Source organism: Plecotus auritus, assembly GCF_963455305.1.
Source record: "Plecotus auritus genome assembly, chromosome: 5".
Lineage (NCBI taxonomy): Eukaryota > Metazoa > Chordata > Mammalia > Chiroptera > Vespertilionidae > Plecotus > Plecotus auritus.
Genome location: NC_137776.1, coordinates 154,157,459 through 154,178,094, shown reverse-complemented (window position 1 = coordinate 154,178,094; position 20,636 = coordinate 154,157,459). Strand labels below are relative to the sequence as shown.

At 42.0% G+C, this 20,636-nt stretch overlaps 1 protein-coding gene across 2 annotated transcripts in view; it reads left to right on the top strand.

Moving 5' to 3' along the window:
- Positions 1–20,636, top strand: part of RIGI (RNA sensor RIG-I) — a 61,309-nt gene that overhangs the window by 9,882 nt on the left and 30,791 nt on the right. The window contains exons 1-7 of one of the 2 annotated variants that reach the window (XM_080670847.1): positions 2,518–2,779; positions 8,204–8,338; positions 14,461–14,642; positions 15,604–15,751; positions 17,021–17,140; positions 19,961–20,062; positions 20,471–20,624. In XM_080670847.1, the coding sequence (XP_080526973.1) occupies positions 2,674–2,779; positions 8,204–8,338; positions 14,461–14,642; positions 15,604–15,751; positions 17,021–17,140; positions 19,961–20,062; positions 20,471–20,624 (947 nt within the window). In that variant the 5' untranslated portion in view covers positions 2,518–2,673. Of the gene's footprint in view, positions 1–2,517; positions 2,780–8,203; positions 8,339–14,460; positions 14,643–15,603; positions 15,752–17,020; positions 17,141–19,960; positions 20,063–20,470; positions 20,625–20,636 lie in introns of those variants that run through there. The other variant, XM_080670848.1, reaches the window with a different exon arrangement.

Here is a 20,636-nt window from a genome sequence, read left to right as displayed (position 1 = left end):
GACCAGGCCTGCAGGGGAGGGCAGTTGGGGGGGACTCAGGCCTGCAGGGGAGAGCAGTTGGGGGTGACCAGGCCTGCAGGGGAGGGCAGTTGGGGGGGACTCAGGCCTGCAGGGGAGAGCAGTTGGGGGTGACCAGGCCTGCAGGGGAGGGCAGTTAGGGGTGACCAGGCCTGCAGGGGAGGGCAGTTAGGGGAAAACAGGCTGGCAGGGGAGCAGTTAGGCATCAATCAGGCTGGCAGGGGAGTGGTTAGGGGGTGATCAGGCTGGCAGGCAGAAGCGGTTAGGGGCAATCAGGAAGGCAGGCAGGCGAGCAGTTGGGAGCCAGCAGTCCTGGATTGTGAGAGGGATGTCTGACTGCCCAACGGGCAGTTGGACATCCCTCGAGGGGTCCCAGATTGGAGAGGGTGCAGGCTGGGCTGAGGGACCTCCCCACCTCGTGCACGAATTTCGTGCACCAGGCCCCTAGTTTATGATAAAAGCAGAGTAAACCTGGAATAAAAGAGAACATCGATTTGATAAAGGCATCTGAGAAAAACCTATGCCCAACATTGTAATTAAAGTGAAACAGATCATTTCCCCGCTGAAATTAGTAATAAGGGTGTCAACCCCTCACAACTTTAATTCAACTTGTTATTGGAGGTCATGGGTGGTGTAATAAGGGAACAAAATACAGGACGTAAAGGTTGGAAAACAGCCTAGTTGGTTTGGCTCAGTAGATAGAGCGTTGGCCTGCAGACTGAAGTGTCCCGGGATTTCAATTCTGGTAAAGGGCACATGCCCGGGTTGCAGACTCAATACCCAGAGGGCATGCAGGAGGCAGCTGATTAATGATTCTCATTGTTGATGTTTCTATCTCTCCCACTCCCTTCCTCTCTGAAATCAATAAAATATTAAAAATTAAAAAAAAAGATTGGGAAGGAAGAAGTAAAAACCATGTATTCACAAATTACATGACTATTTACCTAGGAAAATTTAAGGAATCTACAGAAAAATTCCTAGATCCAATAAGTTCAGCAATGTTGCATAAAACAAGGTTAAAAAACAAAAAGACTTGTATTACTATCTACTATCAACAAACAATTTGAAAATGAAACTTTAGAAACAATTCTATTTAGAGTAGCATCAAAGAACATAAAATAGTTAAAAGAAGGGAGAGAAACGTTGATCAGCTGCCTCCCTCATGCACCCCAAATCCAGTATGTGCCCTGACACCGAGGATCAAACTGGCCACCTTTTTGGTATACAGGACAGCACCCTAACCAACTGCACACACTGGTCAGGGAAAAACCTGTTCTGTTAAAACTTAAAATACTACTGAGAGAAAGTATAGAAAACAAAAACAAATTCATGGATTAGAATTCAATGTTGTTAAAATGTCAATTCTCCCAAAGGTTATCTATAGGTTCAATGCAGTCCTGATCAAAATCCCAATCACTTGTTTGCATGTGGTAAGCAGGGGAAATTGACATTTATTCTTATGTCATAACAAAATGCAGAGATCCAATATAATCTTTACAAAGCAGAATAAAGCAGTATCAGCACACAGACAAATGGAACTAATAAGAATTAAAAATACACCTGCACACATACAGTCAATTGATTTTTTTGACAAAGGTGCCAAAGCTATTCAATAGGAGCAGAAAAAATTTTCAACAAATGAAACACTTTGTGCTGTTAACAATTAGAAGTAAAAAATGAAACATTGACCCTTACCTCATACCACAACAAAATTAATTTGAAATGCTCATACACCTAAATGCCAAAGAAATAAAACACAAAGACAAAGAATAACTTAATGACCTAGGAGTAGGCAAAGATTTATTAGAAGACACAAAAAGCAGTACACAGAGGAAAAACTGAAATTTGGATTTCACTAAAATAAACTTGCTCAAGACACCTTTAGGAAAATTAAACGGTAAATCACAGACTAGGAGAAGACATTTAGGATACATGTATTTGACAATGGGCTTGTTTCTAGAATAAATAAATAAACTTGTAAATCCATAATACAAACAAAAACCACTCAGGCAAAAAGGAGGAGCAAATGCTTCACACCAAAAAGATATAAGAGGCCAATAAGTACATGAGAATGTGCCCAACATCATTAATTATCGAGGAGTTAAAAATTAAAACCACAATACACCAAGTTATATAAACAAACAAAACAAAAAAACTGGCCATTTACTGGCTCTACCGGTGGGAATGCAAGTGGTAAGGCCATCTGGGAAAACAGGTGGTAGTTTCCTGTCAAGTTAAACACACGCCCGCACAACCGGAGGGCGGGGGAGCGGTTCCACTGTATACGTTTCTGAAAACTCAGAATTGTACCCTTCAAATCTGTGTACTTTATTTAATCTGAACTTTACCACTATACTAGCAAAACAAATAAGATGAAATGAAAATCAAAAACGCAATCCCCACGGGTGGGAAAAGCTGGGAGCTAGAGAGGAAAGGAAACTGCTGGGGAAGGCGGGGCGGGGAGGCTGCGCCCTGGTGCAGCCCCGCCACTCCTCCGCTAGTTGCGGTTTCAGTTTTCCCTCTGCAGTTAAGATTTCCCCGACAGCTCTGCCTCTTCCCCCGCCCCGGGATCCTGGAAAAGCGCTTCCTGCTCGCTGTGCGCTTTAAAAGTGGGGTGCTGGTGAGGAGGGCCTTTGCGGGAGCCGAGCTGCGGGCATGACGGCCGAGGAGCGGCGGAATCTGCACGCCTTCCGGGACTATGTCACCAAGATTCTGGACCCTACCTACATCCTGAGCTACATGGCCCCCTGGTTCAAGGAGGGTGAGTGGCCGGCAGTGGCGCCCGCCCCTTAGGACAGGAAGCCTGTTCTGGACGTGTTTTCCGTTGTTTTTTCACCCCTTCTTTTAATCAATACGGTAGCCTGCTGGGAACGCGCGGTTTGTGGCAAGATCCCCACAGCATTTTAGACTAGAGCAGTGGTTCCCAACGTGGGGCACACGCCCCCAGGGGGGCAATTTGATTTTTAAGGGGGGCAATTCAAGAACGAATTAACAGTGAAGTTTTTGCATTTCTTATGGTTCTAAGGGCCTCATATACAGTGTATAAATATATATTGTGACATATTTATGCATCCCAGTTCTGTTTTGAAACTTTATTTGCTATTTTTTCATATCACTTCATATTATTATTTTTTAAAACAATTTCTTCCTCAGTACTTCAACTGCTCTTTTGTTCTTTTATTTTTCTGTTTCATGGATGCCATGTTCTTTGGAAGCTTGTTTAGACCAAGTTAATGGCTTTTTTAGGCTTCCTCCACGTGAATAGGAGTTCACTTTTTGAATAATAAGAATTATATGTCATGGGGGGGGGTGGTCATCAGGATTTTAGAGATGCTTAGGTGGGGCATGGCCAAAAAAAGGTTGGGAACCACTGGACTAGAGATTGTCAGAGTTTGAGGGTGACCTTGAGGACCCGACTGGGGAAACTGAATCTCAGTGAGGTGAAATGACTTACTTAGGGGTACACATCTATTTAGATTCAAAGCTGAAGAAATAACTCCTGTCCATTTATTTCTATTAGTAGTTATGTCTACTGTTTTGTGCTGACATCAGCGATTCAGAAATAAGATACAGGCCCTGCCTTTAAATACTTTACAGCTCACGGTGTTGGGGGTGGGACATGGGTGAGGACAGATGTACATAAATGATTACAAAACACTGTCAGAGCTGCAAGAAAGTTCATGCTGACTCTGCAGGTCACTTCCAAAATATGAAAATGTGAGAGGAGACTTGGATTGAATGGCTTTAGGCTTTAATTCATGTGTTTCAGCTTTTGATACATATGATGATGGATAATGGCCATTAGTTACATTTGTATTGAAATGCTTTTTTTTTTATACTTCATGGTATATTTTATTTTATTTATTTATTTTTACAGTGAATAATGTGTTTGTTTTTTTTACTGATCTTTTTTTTTTCTTTATTGATTAAGGTATTACATATGTGTCCTTAACCTCCCTGTCCCCCCCCCCCCCAGCCCCCGCATTGAAGTGCTTTGTGCTGGAGGTAAGCACAAACTTTGGGAAATAGAAGGGAATTGAGATGAGAGAGGGGATCTGGCAATTTCTTTTCAGACTCCAAGTGCCTAAATGCCTTTCCTGATGTGAGTCAGTTTTTGAAAATTGCATTAAAGCAGCTGGATAACTTTTCTGCTAATTAATTGTCTGCAAAACCAAACCACAGGCTGTGGAGTGAGGAGTGAGAGCGTACCACCAACAATGAACCTCCACTTTCCAGTTGTGCTCAGAGTGAAGTCACAAAATAACATCCTAGTGACCACAGAGTAGCTTCCGCCCCTGAAGACTGTAAGCCCATGCAAGACATTCTTTTAGAATTTCCTGGATTGGGTGAAACACTAACTGGTGTGAATTCCATTCTTTCATATTGTGTCAATAAACAAATAGCTCATGTGTCAGGCCTTATGCTAGCATTGGAGATAGTTTACCCATATTTCTGCATATTACCTAATAGGAAGCATCATGTTAGGACTAAGGCAGTGGTCGGCAAACTCATTATTCAACAGAGCCAAATATCAACAGTACAACGATGGAAATTTCTTTTGAGAGCCAAATTTTTTAAACTTAAACTTCTTCTAACGCCACTTCTTCAAAATAGATTCGCCCAGGCCGTTTGTGGAAGAGCCACACTCAAGGAGCCAAAGAGCCGCATGTGGCTCACGAGCCACAGTTTGCCGACCACTGGACTAAGGAATTACTAGTGAACGAGATAGAAATGGTCCCTGCCTTGATTGAGATTGGAGTGCATATGTGAAGGCAGGTAACTAAATAAACAATAGATAATAAAGCGTGGTAACTGCTTTGATGGAAGACCATAGTATGCTGTGGGAGTACATAGGTAGGATAGTTTTTAAAATATATGTTAGATTTCATTTATAGTTACAATGCAACCACAGTAAAAATAACCAAAAGGTAAGTAAAATGTCTTTAAGAACTCTAACCCGGCTGGTATGGCTCAGTGGTTGAGCGTTGACCTAGGAACCAGGAGGGCACGGTTCTATTCCTGGTCAGGGCACATGCCTGGGTTGCAAGCTCAATCCCCAGTATGGGGCCTGCAGGAGGCAGCCAATCAGTGACTTTCTCTTATCATTGATGTTTCTATCTCTTTCTCCCTCTCCCTTTCTCTCTGAAATCAATAAAAAAATTTTTTTTAAAAAGATAAGTAAAACAACAACAAAAAGCAAGCTGAAGAACACTATGTATATTATCTTCATTTTGAATGTTAAAGGTACCAGAGAGGCTTTATTTCAAGTCCAGAGGCAACTTTTATCATTTAGTTGGTTTATGTCTTTACTGTTCATTTCTTTTTTTTAAAAACTTATCTTCATTGTTGAAAGCATTACAGATATTTCCTTTGTTTTTTCCCCACTGGCCCCCTTCATCCCACACCCGCCCCTCCTAGGCCTTCATCAACTATTGTCTGTGTCCATGGGCTATGCATATAAGATCCCGGTTAATCTCTTTCCCAACCTCCCCACCCCTACAGTTCATATACATGGGTGCATAAACTTTTTGCTTTCCCCCCATCTTTTTCTGTTTTCTATTAGATTGATAAAGTTTCTATATCTCCTATTTTTCTCTTGGAAGCTCTGATTCTATGAGTTAACCTTAATTGTGACAAGTATATTCTATCAGTCAGGATTCAGTCAGAGAGTGGAAACACTAATGAGTGTTATGGCTGGATAGACACCTTCTGACTCATTTTTTTGCCCTCCTTAAAAGGCAGCGGGCCTGGGCCAGGTAGCTCGGTTGGAGCATTGTCCCAATGTGCCAAGGTTGTGGGTTCAATGCCTAGTTAGGGCAAATACAAGAGTCAATCACTGAATGCATACATAAGTGAAACAGCAAATTGATGTTTCTCTCTCCCTCTCTCTCTCTCAAAATCAATCAATAAATTAAAAAGGCAGTGGAGCCGAAACCGGTTTGGCTCAATGGATAGAGCGTCGGCCTGCGGACTGAAAGGTCCTGGGTTCGATTCCGGTCAAGGGCATGTACCTTGGTTGCGGGCACATCCCCAGTGGGAGGTGTGCAGGAGGCAGCTGATCAATGTTTCTCTCTCATCAATGTTTCTAGCTCTCTATCCCTCTCCCTTCCTCTCTGTAAAAAATCAATAAAATATATTAAAAAAAAAAAAAGGCAGTGGAAGCCTATCCTTATACTTATGCTCATACATTTCTATGTACGCACACACAAATACACCAATATGTTTAAACTAGGGGCCCGGTGCACGAAGATTCCTGGTGAAGCTGCCCAAATGACACTCCTGTAATATTTGGCCTTCTTTGCTCCTTTGTTCCCGTTATTAATGCTAGGTTAATTACAATGGTATCAAAATTAGATAGTAGTGATAGTTTCACAACTCTTAAAAATCATTGAATTTTATTGTTGCCAAGACAGAAGGAAGGCATCCCTTTTTTTCATTCAGCATACCTTTGTTGAATGTCTGTTACCTGCTATGTTCTCTTCTAATCCCTGAAAATACGATGGTTGACCATCCAGATATCTGGCTTACTCCCTTGGGTTTACATTCCATTGGCAATGGGGGGAAAAGTGGAATATTACCAAATGTCAGGTCATAATGAAGGCAACGGTTTGATTACCACCTCAGACATGGAGTTAGAGTACAAAGTGTGTATGACAACCTGCTGGTTGGTGGGTACTTTTCTGCTACCTGGCCTCACTTTTTTCTCTTTAGCTCTTCTTGCTTTCTCTTTTCTGCCATATTGCCTACTGTCTTAGCAAGAGCCTGGAAAAAAGACCATGAAAATATCTCTGTTTATTTCTAACTTTGCTTGCTGAGTCCACTGTAATTGTTACTTATGCCACGGAGTGGTCCTATCATCACACTCGTAGTCCTACAGTTAAGTCAGACTTTTGAACAAGAGACTATGAAAATGTTGGAGGAAGCCTTTCTTCCATCTAATCCAGTACTACCATGACTTCACCCTTGTTGTGGGAGACTTTTTCATATATCTTTAAGAAATTTCTTTTCTTTGTAATGATTTTTTGTTTCTCAACTGTCTTGATGTGGCTTATTCTGTATATCCTTGGTTATAGAACTTCTTTTCAGCTAGACTTCAGGTGATTCTCAGTGATGTTTCTGTAGTTTAGTTGTAATTTTGATGTGGTTGAGGGAGGAGGTGAGCACATTGTTTATCTATTCCACCATCTTGACCGGAAGCCAATAAACTCCTTTTCTTTAGGACTGCCCTAGAGTGTGCTCCTAGACTTCATACCAAACTAGGAGAATTTCCAGAAAGGATGGCAGGGTTGGTGAAGAATGAGCAGAGAATTTGCTGCCTTCCTGCTGTGCCTTCTATTGCTGTTTTGTTACAGTTTCCAACTCCACTTCATAAACTTTGACAACCCTGTTCAGGCTTTTCTTTCAATTATTACTGTCATAATTAGCTAGTTATTAATATTAATAATATGAAGAGAGCAAAGGGGAGGCCAGACATAATAAGCATGGTCATCTGGGCAGCTTTACCAGGAAACTACAACTTCATGCTTCCCAGGGAACCACCGGTCCATTCCCTGCAGATCACTGGGGGAAGGAACCAAACAAAGAGGAAGATAAGCGCATGTGCAGTGAAGTCTGGGTGTCATAGAGAAGGTCCTTGTTTGTCAGTCTACCCTGGGGAAAAGATAATTGGCTAAGGGGGCGAAGCCACTGCAAGTGCATGAAATCTTGAAGGGTTAATTGGTTAAGCTCCTGGTTACAATCCCCAAAGAGTTCCTCTCTCTTGTGCTCTTGCTCGCTCTTGAGCTCTCTTGCTCTTTGACCCACACTTGCCCACCATATGGCCTTAAGCATGCAATGGACTGGAGCTGGGAATACAAACTAAGCCAGCCAGTTGCTGGATTGAACTGTGTTTTAATATGAAGTGGAGACTCTGGGAAGTGGCCTTAATTCTAGCCTGCTGAAGACAAGATTGGACTTTTTCCATGGTGGGAAGGAGGGAAATGGGACCTTGGAAACCCAGGGGTTCAATTCCACAGAAATAAAGATCATTCCTCCTCCCTCAAGAGTCTCAGAAAATTCCTTTTCTTGCAACATCGCAGGAACTCCATTTCCACAGGTTAGAGGCTGCCACAGAGGGCACCCCACCAATAACACAATGATTAATGGTTCTGCAGTTTGATGAGTCAACTCTTGCTTCTCTCTGTAGATGAGGTGCAGTATATTCAAGCTGAGAAAAACAACAAGGGTGTGATGGAGGCTGCCACACTTTTTCTCAAGTTCCTATTGGAACTTCAGGAGGAAGGCTGGTTTCGTGGTTTTTTGGATGCTCTTCACCATGCAGGTTTGTTTATTCTTTTTACTCACAAATCAAAGTATATTACTTGACTGTTTCAGAATGCTGTAAAAGGGAAATGCTATTAATCTTGTGGTGTCCACATATAATTAGTCTTTTTAAAAAATGTTTTTATTGATTTTTAGAGAGAGAGGAAGGGAGAGGGCTAGAGCGATAGAAACATTGATAAACGAGAAACATCATTGATTGGCTGCCTTCTGCATGCCCGCTCCTAGGGATTGAGCCCTCAACCCAGGCATGTGCCTTGACTAGGAATCAAACTGGTGACCTCTTGGTCCCTGGGTCGACACTCAACTGCTGAGCCACACCGGCCAGTCTAGTTCATGTCTTTCAATCTAAGGCAATATAAAGACTATTTTCAGGCAGATAATATAATTGTCTACCTGAAATATCTAAAGAAGTCTACAGAGTATTGTAAGTAATGGTAGAATTTAGCAACTTCATTGGATAGAAGATTAGTATACAAAAGTTAGTTGCATTTTCACCCACTGGAAGCAAATAGAAATATCATTTATAACAGTAACAAAAGTTGTCATGTAATTAGGAACAAACCCAGCAAAAGATGGGTGAAGTCTGAATGGAGAACATGTTAAAATGTTATTGAAAGATATTAAAGAAGTCCTATCTAAATGGAGATACATACCCACGCATATGAAGAGGATGACTTGATATTATAAAAATGTCATCTCTCCCTATATTGACCTATATATTCAATACAGTTCTAGTAAAAATCTTACATGCTTTTTCAGGAGTTTGACAAGCTGATTCTAAAATGTATTTGAAAGAATTATGACCCAAGAACAATCAATAACTCTCTAAAGAAGAATTAAAATAGTCTGGGGTTTTCCCTTCAAGACATCAAGTTTTATTGTAAATTCATAGGCATTGAGACAGTGTAACTCTGTTCCTAGAATCAACCAGCTGACCAATGAAATAGAACAGAGTCTTCAATTAGGCTCATGTATTTATGGAAACCAGTTATATTATAGACTAGAGGCCCAGTGCACGAAATTCGTGCATGGGGGGGAGTGTCCCTCAGCCCAGCCTGCACCCTCTCAATCTGGGACCCCTCGAGGGATGTTCGACTGCCTGTTTAGGCCCGATCCCCGTAGGATCAGGCCTAAACGGGCAGTCGGACATCCCTCTCACAATCCAGGACTGCTGGCTCCCAACTGCTCGCCTGCCTGCCTTCCTGATTGCCCCAACTGCTTCTTCCTGCCAGCCTGATCACCCCCTAACCATGCCCCTGCCAGTCTGATTGATGCCTAACTGCTCCCCTGCCAGCCTGATTGCCCCTAACTGCCCTCCCCTGCAGGCCTGGTCCCCACCCAACTGCCCTTCCCTGCAGGCCCAGTCACCCCCAACTTCCCTCCTCTGCCGGCCTGGTCACTCCTAACTGCCCTCCCCTGCATGCTTGATCGCCCCCAACTGCCCTCCCCTGCTGGCCATTGTAGGGAGCGGTTATAGGGTTAAGCCTTGGACTGACCTGCTGGCAAAGCCACAAACAAGTCCCAGCTTAGAGGGCACAGCCCTCTTAGCATAATTAAGCTTGATCTTGTGACTGCTCCCTAGATCTTTCCTGGGTAGCTAATGGGCTGTGGGAGGTGCAGCAAGAGCTGCCAAAACAAGTGAAACTCACAAGAACATTGTAAACTATCGTGTTTACCTCTGACTATAAAATAAACCATCAGCTTGCAGTCTGGATCTGTTCTGTGGTCTCAGTCATGCACAGAAGATCCACCTAGACCCAGTTTATTCTCTTTGTCTGTCTTTTCTTCATCCTTCGCTAGCTCTCCCTCAGGCTCGCCGAACCCTTGGCTGTGCTGGCGCAGCACAGACCATCCTGTGGCGGCCATCTTGTGTTCACATGGGGGCAGCCATCTTGTGTGTTGGAGTGACAGTCAATTTGCATATTACTCTTTTATTAGATAGGATAGAGGCCTGGTGCACGGGTGGGGGCTGGCTGGTTTGCCCTGTGTCCCGGATCAGGGTGGGGGTTCCCTTGGGGCGTGGGGTGGCCTGGGCGAGGGGCCTGTGGTGGTTTGCACGCCGGCCATGCCCCCTGGTGACCCAAGCGGAGGCCCTGGTATCTGGGATTTATTTATCTTCTATAATTGAAACTTTGTAGCCTTGAGCGTAGGCAAGGGCCAGCCAGGGTGGCAGGGAAGCTTGGCTTCCTCCATTGCCGGGGAAACCCAAGCCTCCTGTTTGCTGCAGCTTCATGGCCGCATCCATCTTTGTTGGGTTAATTTGCCTACTCGCTCCTGATTGGCTGGTGGGCGTGGCTTGTGGGTGTAGCAGAGTGATGGTTAATTTGCATGTTTCTCTTTTATTAGTGTAGATCTCTGGGAAAGGAGGATCATTAGGAAAGGAGAGGCTTTTGGATTAATTGCAGTGGGCCATTGTAAACAGGACTAGAGGCCCGGTGCACAAAATTCGTGCACGGTGGGGGGTGTCCCTCAGCCCAGCCTGCACCCTCTCCAATCTGGGACCCCTCGAGGGATGTCCGACTGCCCACCGGGATCAGGCCTAAACGGGCAGTCAGACATCCCTCTCACAATCCAGGACTGCTGGCTCCCAACTGCTCACCTGTCTGCCTTCCTGATTGCCCCTAACCGCTTTTGCCTGCCAGCCTGATCACCCCCTAACCACTCTCCTGCCAGCCTGATTGATGCCTAACTGCCCCCCTGCCAACCTGATTGCCCCTAACTGCCCTCCCCTGCAGGCCTGGTCACCCCTAACTGCCCTCCCCTGCAGGCCTGGTACCCCCCAACTGCTCTCCCCTGCAGGCCTGGGTTTCACCCAACTGCCCTTCCCTGCAGGCCCGGTCACCCCCAACTTCCCTCCTCTGCCAGCCTGGTCACCCCTAACTGCCCTCCCCTGAAGGCTTGATCACTCCCAACTGCCCTCCCTTGCAGGCCTGGTCCCTCCCAACTGCCCTCCCCTGCTGGCCATCTTGTGGTGGCCATCTTGTGTCCACATAGGGGCAGGATCTTTGACCACATGGGGGCAGCCATCTTGTGTGTTGGAGTGATGGTCAATCTGCATATTACTCTTTTATTAGATAGGATAGAGGTCTGGTGCACAGGTGGAGGCCAGCTGGTTTGCCCTGAGAGTGTTCCGGATCAGGATGTGGGGTGGCCTGGGCGAGGGGCCTGTGGTGGTTTGCAGGCCAGCCACACTCCCTGGCGACGCAAGTGGAGGCCCTGGTATCTGGGATTTATTTATCTTCTACAATTGAAACTTTGTAGCCTGGAGCAGAGCCAAGCCTTCTGCTCCCTCCATGGCGGCAGCCATTTCTGTTGGGATTTATTTATCTTCTATAATTGAAACTTTCTAGCCTTAAACAGAGGCCAAGGCTGGCCAGGGTGTGGGGAAAGCTTGGCTTCCTCCATCGCCAGGGGCAACCCTAGCCTCCTGCTCTCTCCAGCTCCGTGGCTGCCGCCATTTCTGTTGGGCTTTATTTATCTTCTATAATTGAAACTTTGTAGCCTGGAGTGGAGGCCTGGGCCTGCCAGGGTGTGCAGAAAGCTTGGCTTCCTCCATTGCCAGGGAAACCCAAGCCTCCCTCCTGCTCTCTGTGGCCACAGCCATCTTGGTTGGGTTTATTTGCATATTCGCTCCTGATTGGCTGGTGGATGTGGCTTGTGGGTGTAGCAGAGGTACAGTCAATTTGCATATTACTCTTTTAGTAGATAGGATAGTTTAAAGAGGATAAGGTTAAAAACCAAACAAACCTTAACTTTCCTATCCATGCGGATACAAATAAATTTGTATTCCTTAATTCATTCCATTCATATATACACACACAATATGAATTCAAAAAAATTAAAGATTTAATTCTAAAAGGTAAGATTTTAACAATTTTACAAAAGAATATAGGATCATGTTTTTATGACCTTGGATTATGGCAAGATTTCTGAAACAAGATATTCAAGCATTAACCATAGAAGAATTTGATAAGTTCCATGACATTAATAGTAAGAGCATTTGTTTGTCAAAACACACTGTAAAGAAAGTGAAAAAAGCAGATTGGGAGAAGATATCTGCAAAATACATTATGACCAAAGAATCAATATATAAAGTATTTTTTTAAAGGCTTTAAAATCAATTAGGAAAAGAAAGAAAACTTCAGCCCTGGCCAGTGTGGCTCAGTTGGTTGTAATGTCCTATGCACTGAAGGGTCGCGGATTCAATTCCTGGTCAGGGCACAAACCCATGGTTGCATCCCCGGTTGTGGTGTGTATGGGAGGCAACCAATCAATGTTTCTGTCTCACATTGATGTTTCTCTCTTTATGCTCCCTTCCTCTCTAAAAATAATTATTTGTCATAAAATAATTAATTAACACTTATTGTAAATTAGGAACATAATGAGGTAACATTTTATAACTACTAGATAGCCAAACTGAAGAAGTTCAACAGTGTTAAGGCTTGAAGAGGACATTTAATAACAGGTAATCTTAGATATCACCCTACAACCCTGGCCAGTGTGGCTCAGTTGGTTGCACGTTGTCCCATGCACCAAAAGCTTGCCAGTTTGATTTCTGGTCAAGGCACATGCCTGGGTTGCGAGCTCAATCCCTAATAGGGGGCATGCAGGAGGCAGCCAATGGATGTTTCTTACTCTCTGCCTGTCCCTTCCTCTCTCTAAAATCAATAAAAACATATTTAAATTTTAAAAAATCACCATACAGAGTATAACTTGATAAAACTATTTTGAAAAACAATTTGGCATAGTTCAACTCCCATGTATCCTATTGAGCAGTTTTACTCTAAAAAAAATCTTACACATATATTCCCAAATTCATACATGAATGTTCATAGTATAATTATTTGTATTAACAAAAGCAAGCAAGCAAACAAAACTGGAAGCAACCTCGAAAAGAGGAGAATGGATAAATTTAAAATATTCCCACAATGGTTGATTATACTGCAATAAAAAGGTATGAGCAAAGCTAAAGACAACAACACAGGTGAAGCTTAGAAATGTAATATTAAACTGTTTTAAAAATAAGAGAAAATTCCATTTAGTAGAATATAATTATAAAGTTCCAAGCAAGCTAAACAAAACATATATTGTTTAGAGAATCAAAGATATGTCATGCAACTACTCAAAAAAATTAAGGGATTGATCATCAGATACAGGGTAGGAGTATATTTGCAAGGAGATAGAAAGGTGGGGGGAAAAGAGGCACACACCCACAAACATAATGGAATTATTCTAGTTCTTAGGTTGTGAATGGATTTACATGTGTTCATTTTGTTGTTCTGCTATTTATATCCTAATAAAAAGGTTGTGGGCCTTAAAGTCGGACAAGCCTGGTAATTCTTTTTTTTTTTTTTAATATATTTTATTGATTTTTTACAGAGAGGAAGGAAGACGGATAGATAGTCAGAAACATCGATGAGAGAGAAACATCGATCAGTTGCCTCTTGCACACCTCCTACTGGGGATGTGCCCGCAACCAAGTTACATGCCCTTGACCGGAATCGAACCTGGGACCTTTCAGTCCGCAGGCTGACGCTCTATCCACTGAGCCAAACCGGTTTTGGCAATTCTTTAGAGAACTTTAGAGTGAAGCATTCTTGGATTATTACAATTGGAAATAATTTTTTTCCACCTCAAATTTTCTTATTATACTTAGTTTTATTTTCTTGGAATAACACAGAGGTAAGCTCCTGAGGGGCTGGAATTATAATCTATATTTCTGTTTGCCTTTACTAATTTGCACTGACAAGATACTTAACATGATGGCGTGGCTCATTGAAAGATAAATCAGGGGTTGTAGGTGGAGTCTATGGATGCACTTTGGAAGGAAGATTTTATACTAAGATTGAGTGTAAAACTTCACATTTATCCTTTGTATTTTCTCCCAAGATATGATAAATATTGTTAGAAGATCTAAAATGTTGGGTACCTAAAATGAATATCTAGTTTTCTTTTTGAAAGATCATTAGTAACTAAGGAGATTTAGATATTTTTGAGTTCTCTCACTATACATCCAGACATGATTCCTTGATATTAAATAATCTCAAAGTATTTTTTAGTTGGTCTCATAAAAGCCCCCAATTGTCTCTCTCTCTCTCTCTCTCTCTCTCTCTTTTTCAGGTTATTCTGGACTTTATGAAGCCATTGAAAATTGGGATTTCCACAAAATAGAAAAGTTGGAGGAGCATAGATTGCTTTTAAGGCGTTTGCAACCAGAATTTAAAACCAGAATTAATCCAAATGATATCCTTCCTGAAATATCTGAATGTTTAATTAATCAGGAATGTGAAGAAATTAGACAGGTAATTTAATTAAAATAAAATTCTGAATTTGGGGGAAATAATTTGAACATGGAAAATGTTTTCTGTTTTCTATAATGCTTTAGACCTAAGAAAGATCCTGCAATCCTCAAAAGTCTTCAAATCTGAGGCATAATTACCTAGAATAGTACTTTTAATTGTGAATTGAGTAATTTTTATGTCACAAATTTTTTTCAGGTTTGTCCTATTTTCAGTTAAAAAGATTTTTATTGCTTTCTGAATAATGTTTTATGCAAATTTAAATAAAATCAACCAGTTTAGCAAATAAAAGAAAGCCATATAATCTAGTGGTTAAGTATTCAGGCTCTGGACACAAATAAACTTTGTTAGAATCCTAGCTCAGCCACTTACTAGTGATATGATCTTAGGCAAGTTACTTAGTTTCTCTAAGCCTCTGTTTATTCATGTATAAAATGGAAATAATAATAGCATCTTATTACTATATTTTTATAAATATTAAATTAGATAATATATGTAAAGTGCTTACATATGCCTGGCGCATAATAATAAATGCTCAATAAATTTTAGTTATTATGATTATGATTAATAATAAAAGTCATGTAAGTTTCACTACCTTGAAAAACCCATTTGTTAATATTTGGTTTTGTCCTTTAAAATATCTCTTTATGCCAGTATACCCATATTTTGAATGGCTATTATGTGGGTTGTTTTCCTGATATTGCTGCTGATGATTGAATATAAGATCTCAGAGGAGGTGAGAATACTTGGCTTGACATAGTGATACAATATGAACAGGACAAGGACAAAGGAAGGGTTTTTAAAAAATTGTGTGGGATGGGGCAAAAATGTTCATGAGTAAGACCTACTGAACCAAACAATGATTTAAAATCAGATAGCACTTGAATTGGTATTTCTTGAATAAAAACTCATAAAAGGAAAACTTTGAAATAATTGATCAGTCAACTGCAGTTGTCTTGCTCAGGTTTGTTCCAACAAGGGGCTGATGGCAGGTGCAGAGAAAATAGTTGAATGCCTTCTCAGATCAGACAAGGAGAACTGGCCCAAATATTTGAAACTTGCTTTGGAGAAAGAAGAGAGCAATTTTAGTGAACTGTGGATTATAGAGAAAGGTAGGATTTTGAAGGAACAGTTCTGAAGGGGGGAGGGAAGGGTCTGAAAACATGCTCTGCCTTCCTCATAGTTCTACTTAGGGCTTCCTTCATTCCTACCTGTTTTTCACTCGCTGTCAGAGGCATTTTTCCCCTGATACCCATCGTTACATCTCTAATGAGAGACCAGCATGAAATTGAATTCTGGAAGGCAAGAGGCTACTTGCCTACAGAAGTAGTTTGGGTGTATATAACCCCAAAATATGGACCAGGGCAAACCATTCTCATCCAGATATCCCATCTGGCCCAAAGGATTTGGGGGAGGCAGGGTCTGCGCTCGCTGTTTGGGTTTAGATTATCAGAGAAATCTCTTGAAAATTCAAGAGTTAAGAAGGTCCAAACCAGGACTCACCCCTTTTCACAGTAGACTCATGATAGACATTGCTTGGTTCTCTGTCTGGAAGCCATCTGGAACTGAACCAGAGCAGGATTGAAAAAAAGAATCTATAGTGATTAAGTATCTGAGTCATCATCTGGTTTCCTGAAGCTAACCTCAAAGCATTGGTTTTTTTTTTAAATGTATGCACACTTTTTTTTTTTAATATATTTTATTGATTTTTTACAGAGAGGAAGGAAGAGGGATAGATAGTCAGAAACATCGATGAGAGAGAAACATCGATCAGTTGCCTCCTGCACACCTCCCACCGGGGATGTGCCCGCAACCAAGTTACATGCCCCTGACCGGAATCGAACCCGGGACCCCCCAGTCCGCAGGCTGACGCTCTATCCACTGAGCCAAACCGGTTCTGGCTCAAAGCATTGTTTTAAAGGCTGAGTTTGGTAAACCCTCTTAGCTTTTTCTGGCTTCTTTAGATCACAACTTATTCCAGAAATTGTATAAATACACATCTGATTTCTTGGGGAAGCCAGGAAAGGAAGACATGAATATCTTCCTTAGTGTGCATATGAACCACCGGGGATCTTGTTCAAATGCAGGTTCTGATGCATAGGGGTTCAGGAGTCTGCATTTCTAACAAGTTCCTGAAATTGCTGGTCTATGTCCTACACTTTGAATAATAAAGTCCGAAATGACATCGGAGTTCAAACTCCAAATTGAAATAGCAAACTTGAAAAGATTCTTTTAATTGTTTTAAAGGTGACAGGAATGTTTGTGAGAAATCTTAATGGGAGTTTACAATTTTAGTATTATGACCTCATTGTGAGGCTTTCACAATCAAGACTGGAATCGGTTTATGTAAAGATTCTAAGATGCTTTTTGGTCTCATAAAGGTGCAAAAGAGGAAACGAAAGAGCTTGAGGATGAGGAAATAGAAACTTCCGACGTACAGATTTTCTACAAGGAAGAACCAGAATGCCAGAATCTTAGTCAGAATTCATGTCCACCTTCAGGTACCCAGCACTGTTTTTTCTTTTCCATATGTTGCTTTTCAAGTATTTTGTGTGGGGACACGTTTTCAGTACCGAAAGTCACAGCCTTATGAAAATTTTTTTAAGAGAAAGTAATAAAGAAAAGAGAACTTACATGACAAGAAATACTTTTTTCTATGGTTAGGAAATCAATTGTCAACTTCTTCCTCTTCTATCTTCTTTTTTTGGTCTTCTTTTATCACTAAGAAAATATAGGCATCTCTATATTGAAAATGCCAATAGTCCTCCCAAAACTCCATGTCCATGAGCTCCTGCTTTCACAGACAGGATTTAAAACATCAACCCTGCTTTCTAACGAAATATTTCTACTATTTGAGAGTCATTTGCTCCCTTTCCTTCTAAGATCCTAGGGCTGCAGTGTAAGTTGATGCAGTTGTGCGCTGCCCATGTGTACGCGGCTGAGGTTTGAGAGGGGATTGAGATCCAGCTTGTGCTGTTTGTCAAACAGTGCATTGAGGGGGCTATGTCCTCCGAGCGGAGAGCTTTTTCTAATTCATACAAAGGCCTGGTATGAGTTACTTGTGGCTGTAGAAGGCCCATCTTATTATTTTCATGAGACCAGAAAGTTACATAATAAATCATTGTAAAAAGTTACTTACCAAAGGGCATCAGAGGGAAAATTATTATATACATGAGTAGTGTTAGAAGAAAGATGTGATTTGGGGATAACACCATGAGAAGCAAATTTATAGATTACTTCTGTAACTGAATGATTCAAGTTTTTGGTCATTCTAAAATAAAATCAATGAATGTAAGTTGCTTTCAACTTTTCTGACATGTGAAAGGTCCTTAGTGAACTCTCTTAACCTTTTAGAAAGTCTCCTTTTCTTTCAAATGGATTGTTGGGACTCAATAGATGATTTTCAAGGTATTTGTGGCTCTTAACATATTTCCATTTGCTTATCTATTAGTGATATAAAGCCTCTGATTGTTTTTTTAAACTTCTGGTTCTTGCCCACTGGCATGGCTCAGTGGTGAGCGTTGACCTATGAACCAAGAGGTCACAGTTTGATTCTGGTCAGGGCACGTACCCAGGTTGTGGGCTCAGTCCTTAGTGGAGGGTGTGCAGGAGGCAGCCAATCAATGATTCTTTCTCATCATTGATGTTTCTATCTCCCTATCCCTTCCTCTCTGAAGTCAATAAAAGTTTATATTTAAAAAAACAACAAAAAATACCTCCTGTTATAACTGTAAACATTCCTGATTGCGGGGATATCCAATGTGCTCTCCTCTGGCCATCCTGACCCAAAAGATGGCCAGTCTATTTCACACATCTTTCTTAACTTCCAGGGAACTAAGTTCACCCCAGAGTCCCCAGTAAAACCTTTCTTAAAATTCTTTAACATACATTCTAAAACAGTGGGTTTGGAGGAACTACTTCCCTTATTTGCAGTTAAACCGTGTAATCCCTCCCAGTTAACAGAGACACAGGATAAACACAAGGTAACTTCGCTTCACACAGACTCTTACATTCACATTCACACACCAGTCAGTCTGAGCTTTGACTTCCACTCGCAGAAAGTCCCTGAACTGAGGCAAATATTTTGCCTAAGTGGTGATCAGCCCCTTCTTCTGTCCCAAAAAATAGGCCTGAACTCGGACTGGTCCCCCTGGGGAAAACTCACCAGTCAGACATCTGGTTCCAGAAAGGGCTTTCCTGTCCTGCTGGGAGTCCACTGGGGTGTGTGCGGCGGGGGGTGGGGGGGCGGTGGTCCTGGTCATCCAGGCCTGATGAGGACTGGAATCCAGTAAATCACCGGAGGCACGCCTTTCCCGTCTCCAGGGGGGGCCCGGGCAAATGGACCAGCCATCGGCCTTTACCAGCAGTGCCCTAAGTAGGCAGCACGACTGGTATTTTCCCAGCCAACACACCAGATTAATGTTGCAGATAAGCTGCCAGGCGGTGAGGGAGAATTAATCAGCTGGGCACTCAGGGGATATTCAGAAAAATAGCCTTTATTTCCAGATGCACAAGTGCCGTGACTCAGGGGAGTCAGTCTCCATACCTGAGTGATGAATATGGACGAAGCTTTCCCTTTATGCCCTTTAGTTTCTTTGTCCCCCACATATGGATCAGGCTTCCGGACTTTGGGACTTTTCACTGGCTTTGCAGCCCCCGTGAGTTGGGATGGGGGAAGTGAGATTACACTCAGAGGCCTGTCCAGCACTGCCAACCCCCTCAGGGGGTTGTATATGGTTCATGGTGTATGGCCTCTGTAAAATGGGAGTATTCCGGGAAACAGGTTCTGCAAGGCAGGACAGGCATCACGGATAGAATGGAGTTTATCAGCAAACAAGAGTGTGCCTCAGAATGCAGGTTACTGGCACAGATTCAGATAGCTAGCCCCCCAAATGTCTTAGTTTCCCCTTCACTTTTGAGAGAAAATAGCATGTGAGAGCCTTCACAATTACAAAGCATGACTGCTCTTCAATGAGAGATTGCTTTGAGAATTCAAGATTTACAGTTTAGTGTTTTTCAAAGATTTATTGCTGTTTTGTTCCGTGTAGCATTTCCTTTAACCAGTGGGCATCTGTGTTGCCCTGAATTAAGCCATTTGTTATTTTATTTTTCCTTCCCTTTTTGCCATCACTACTTTGTCATTGAGGGGGGATTCTGAACTTCAAATCAGTGGAGAAGCTGGAACGTTAAAAACAAGGATTGTAAACTTTCCGACATGAGGCCCTTCTTACTGGAGTCAGCTTCCTGTCTGTCTGACAAGGCTACTGCCTTGTTCCCTCAGGCAGAAACTCGTTGGTAATTTTGTTCCTTTTGTGTTTCAGAAGCATCTTATACTCAGAGCCCAATTAAGCCAAGAAATTACCAACTAGAGCTCGCTGGTCCTGCTTTAGAAGGAAAAAACACAGTAATATGTGCTCCTACTGGTAAGCTGATTGCCAGAACTTAGATGGTTTGTTTCTCTGCTTCCCTTTTTTCCCTTTTATTGAATACTGGGATGAAATGGGCAAGTTTTAGTTTTTCCTTGTTCCATTTGTCTTTTGAGAAAACCGTGTTATTAATATAGTCTCAAGGTATTTTCAGGAACCCGAGGGGAAAGAAAAATGCCATCTTTTCGCTTACTTCAGGCCCTGACTGTTTGAGTAAGGCAAGTAAGTCCTAGGAAGTAGGTTAATATTTGTTAGTCCTGGTGTAAATTCTACCATTGTTCACCCATTCACATTACCGGTTTACTAGTCCATCCAGTGGTTTTAGGAGAGCCAAAAATAATTACCATTCCACAGAAATATTTTAATATGATATTAGTGACCTTTTCTTTTTCTTTATGTTAAAAGGTTGTGGGAAAACCTTTGTTGCACTTCTCGTATGTGAACATCATCTTCAGAAATTTCTACAAGGACAAAAGGGGAAGGTTGTGTTTTTTGCTAATCAACTCCCAGTGTATGAACAGCAGAAATCTGTCTTCTTAAAATATTTTGAAAGACATGGGTAAGTATAACG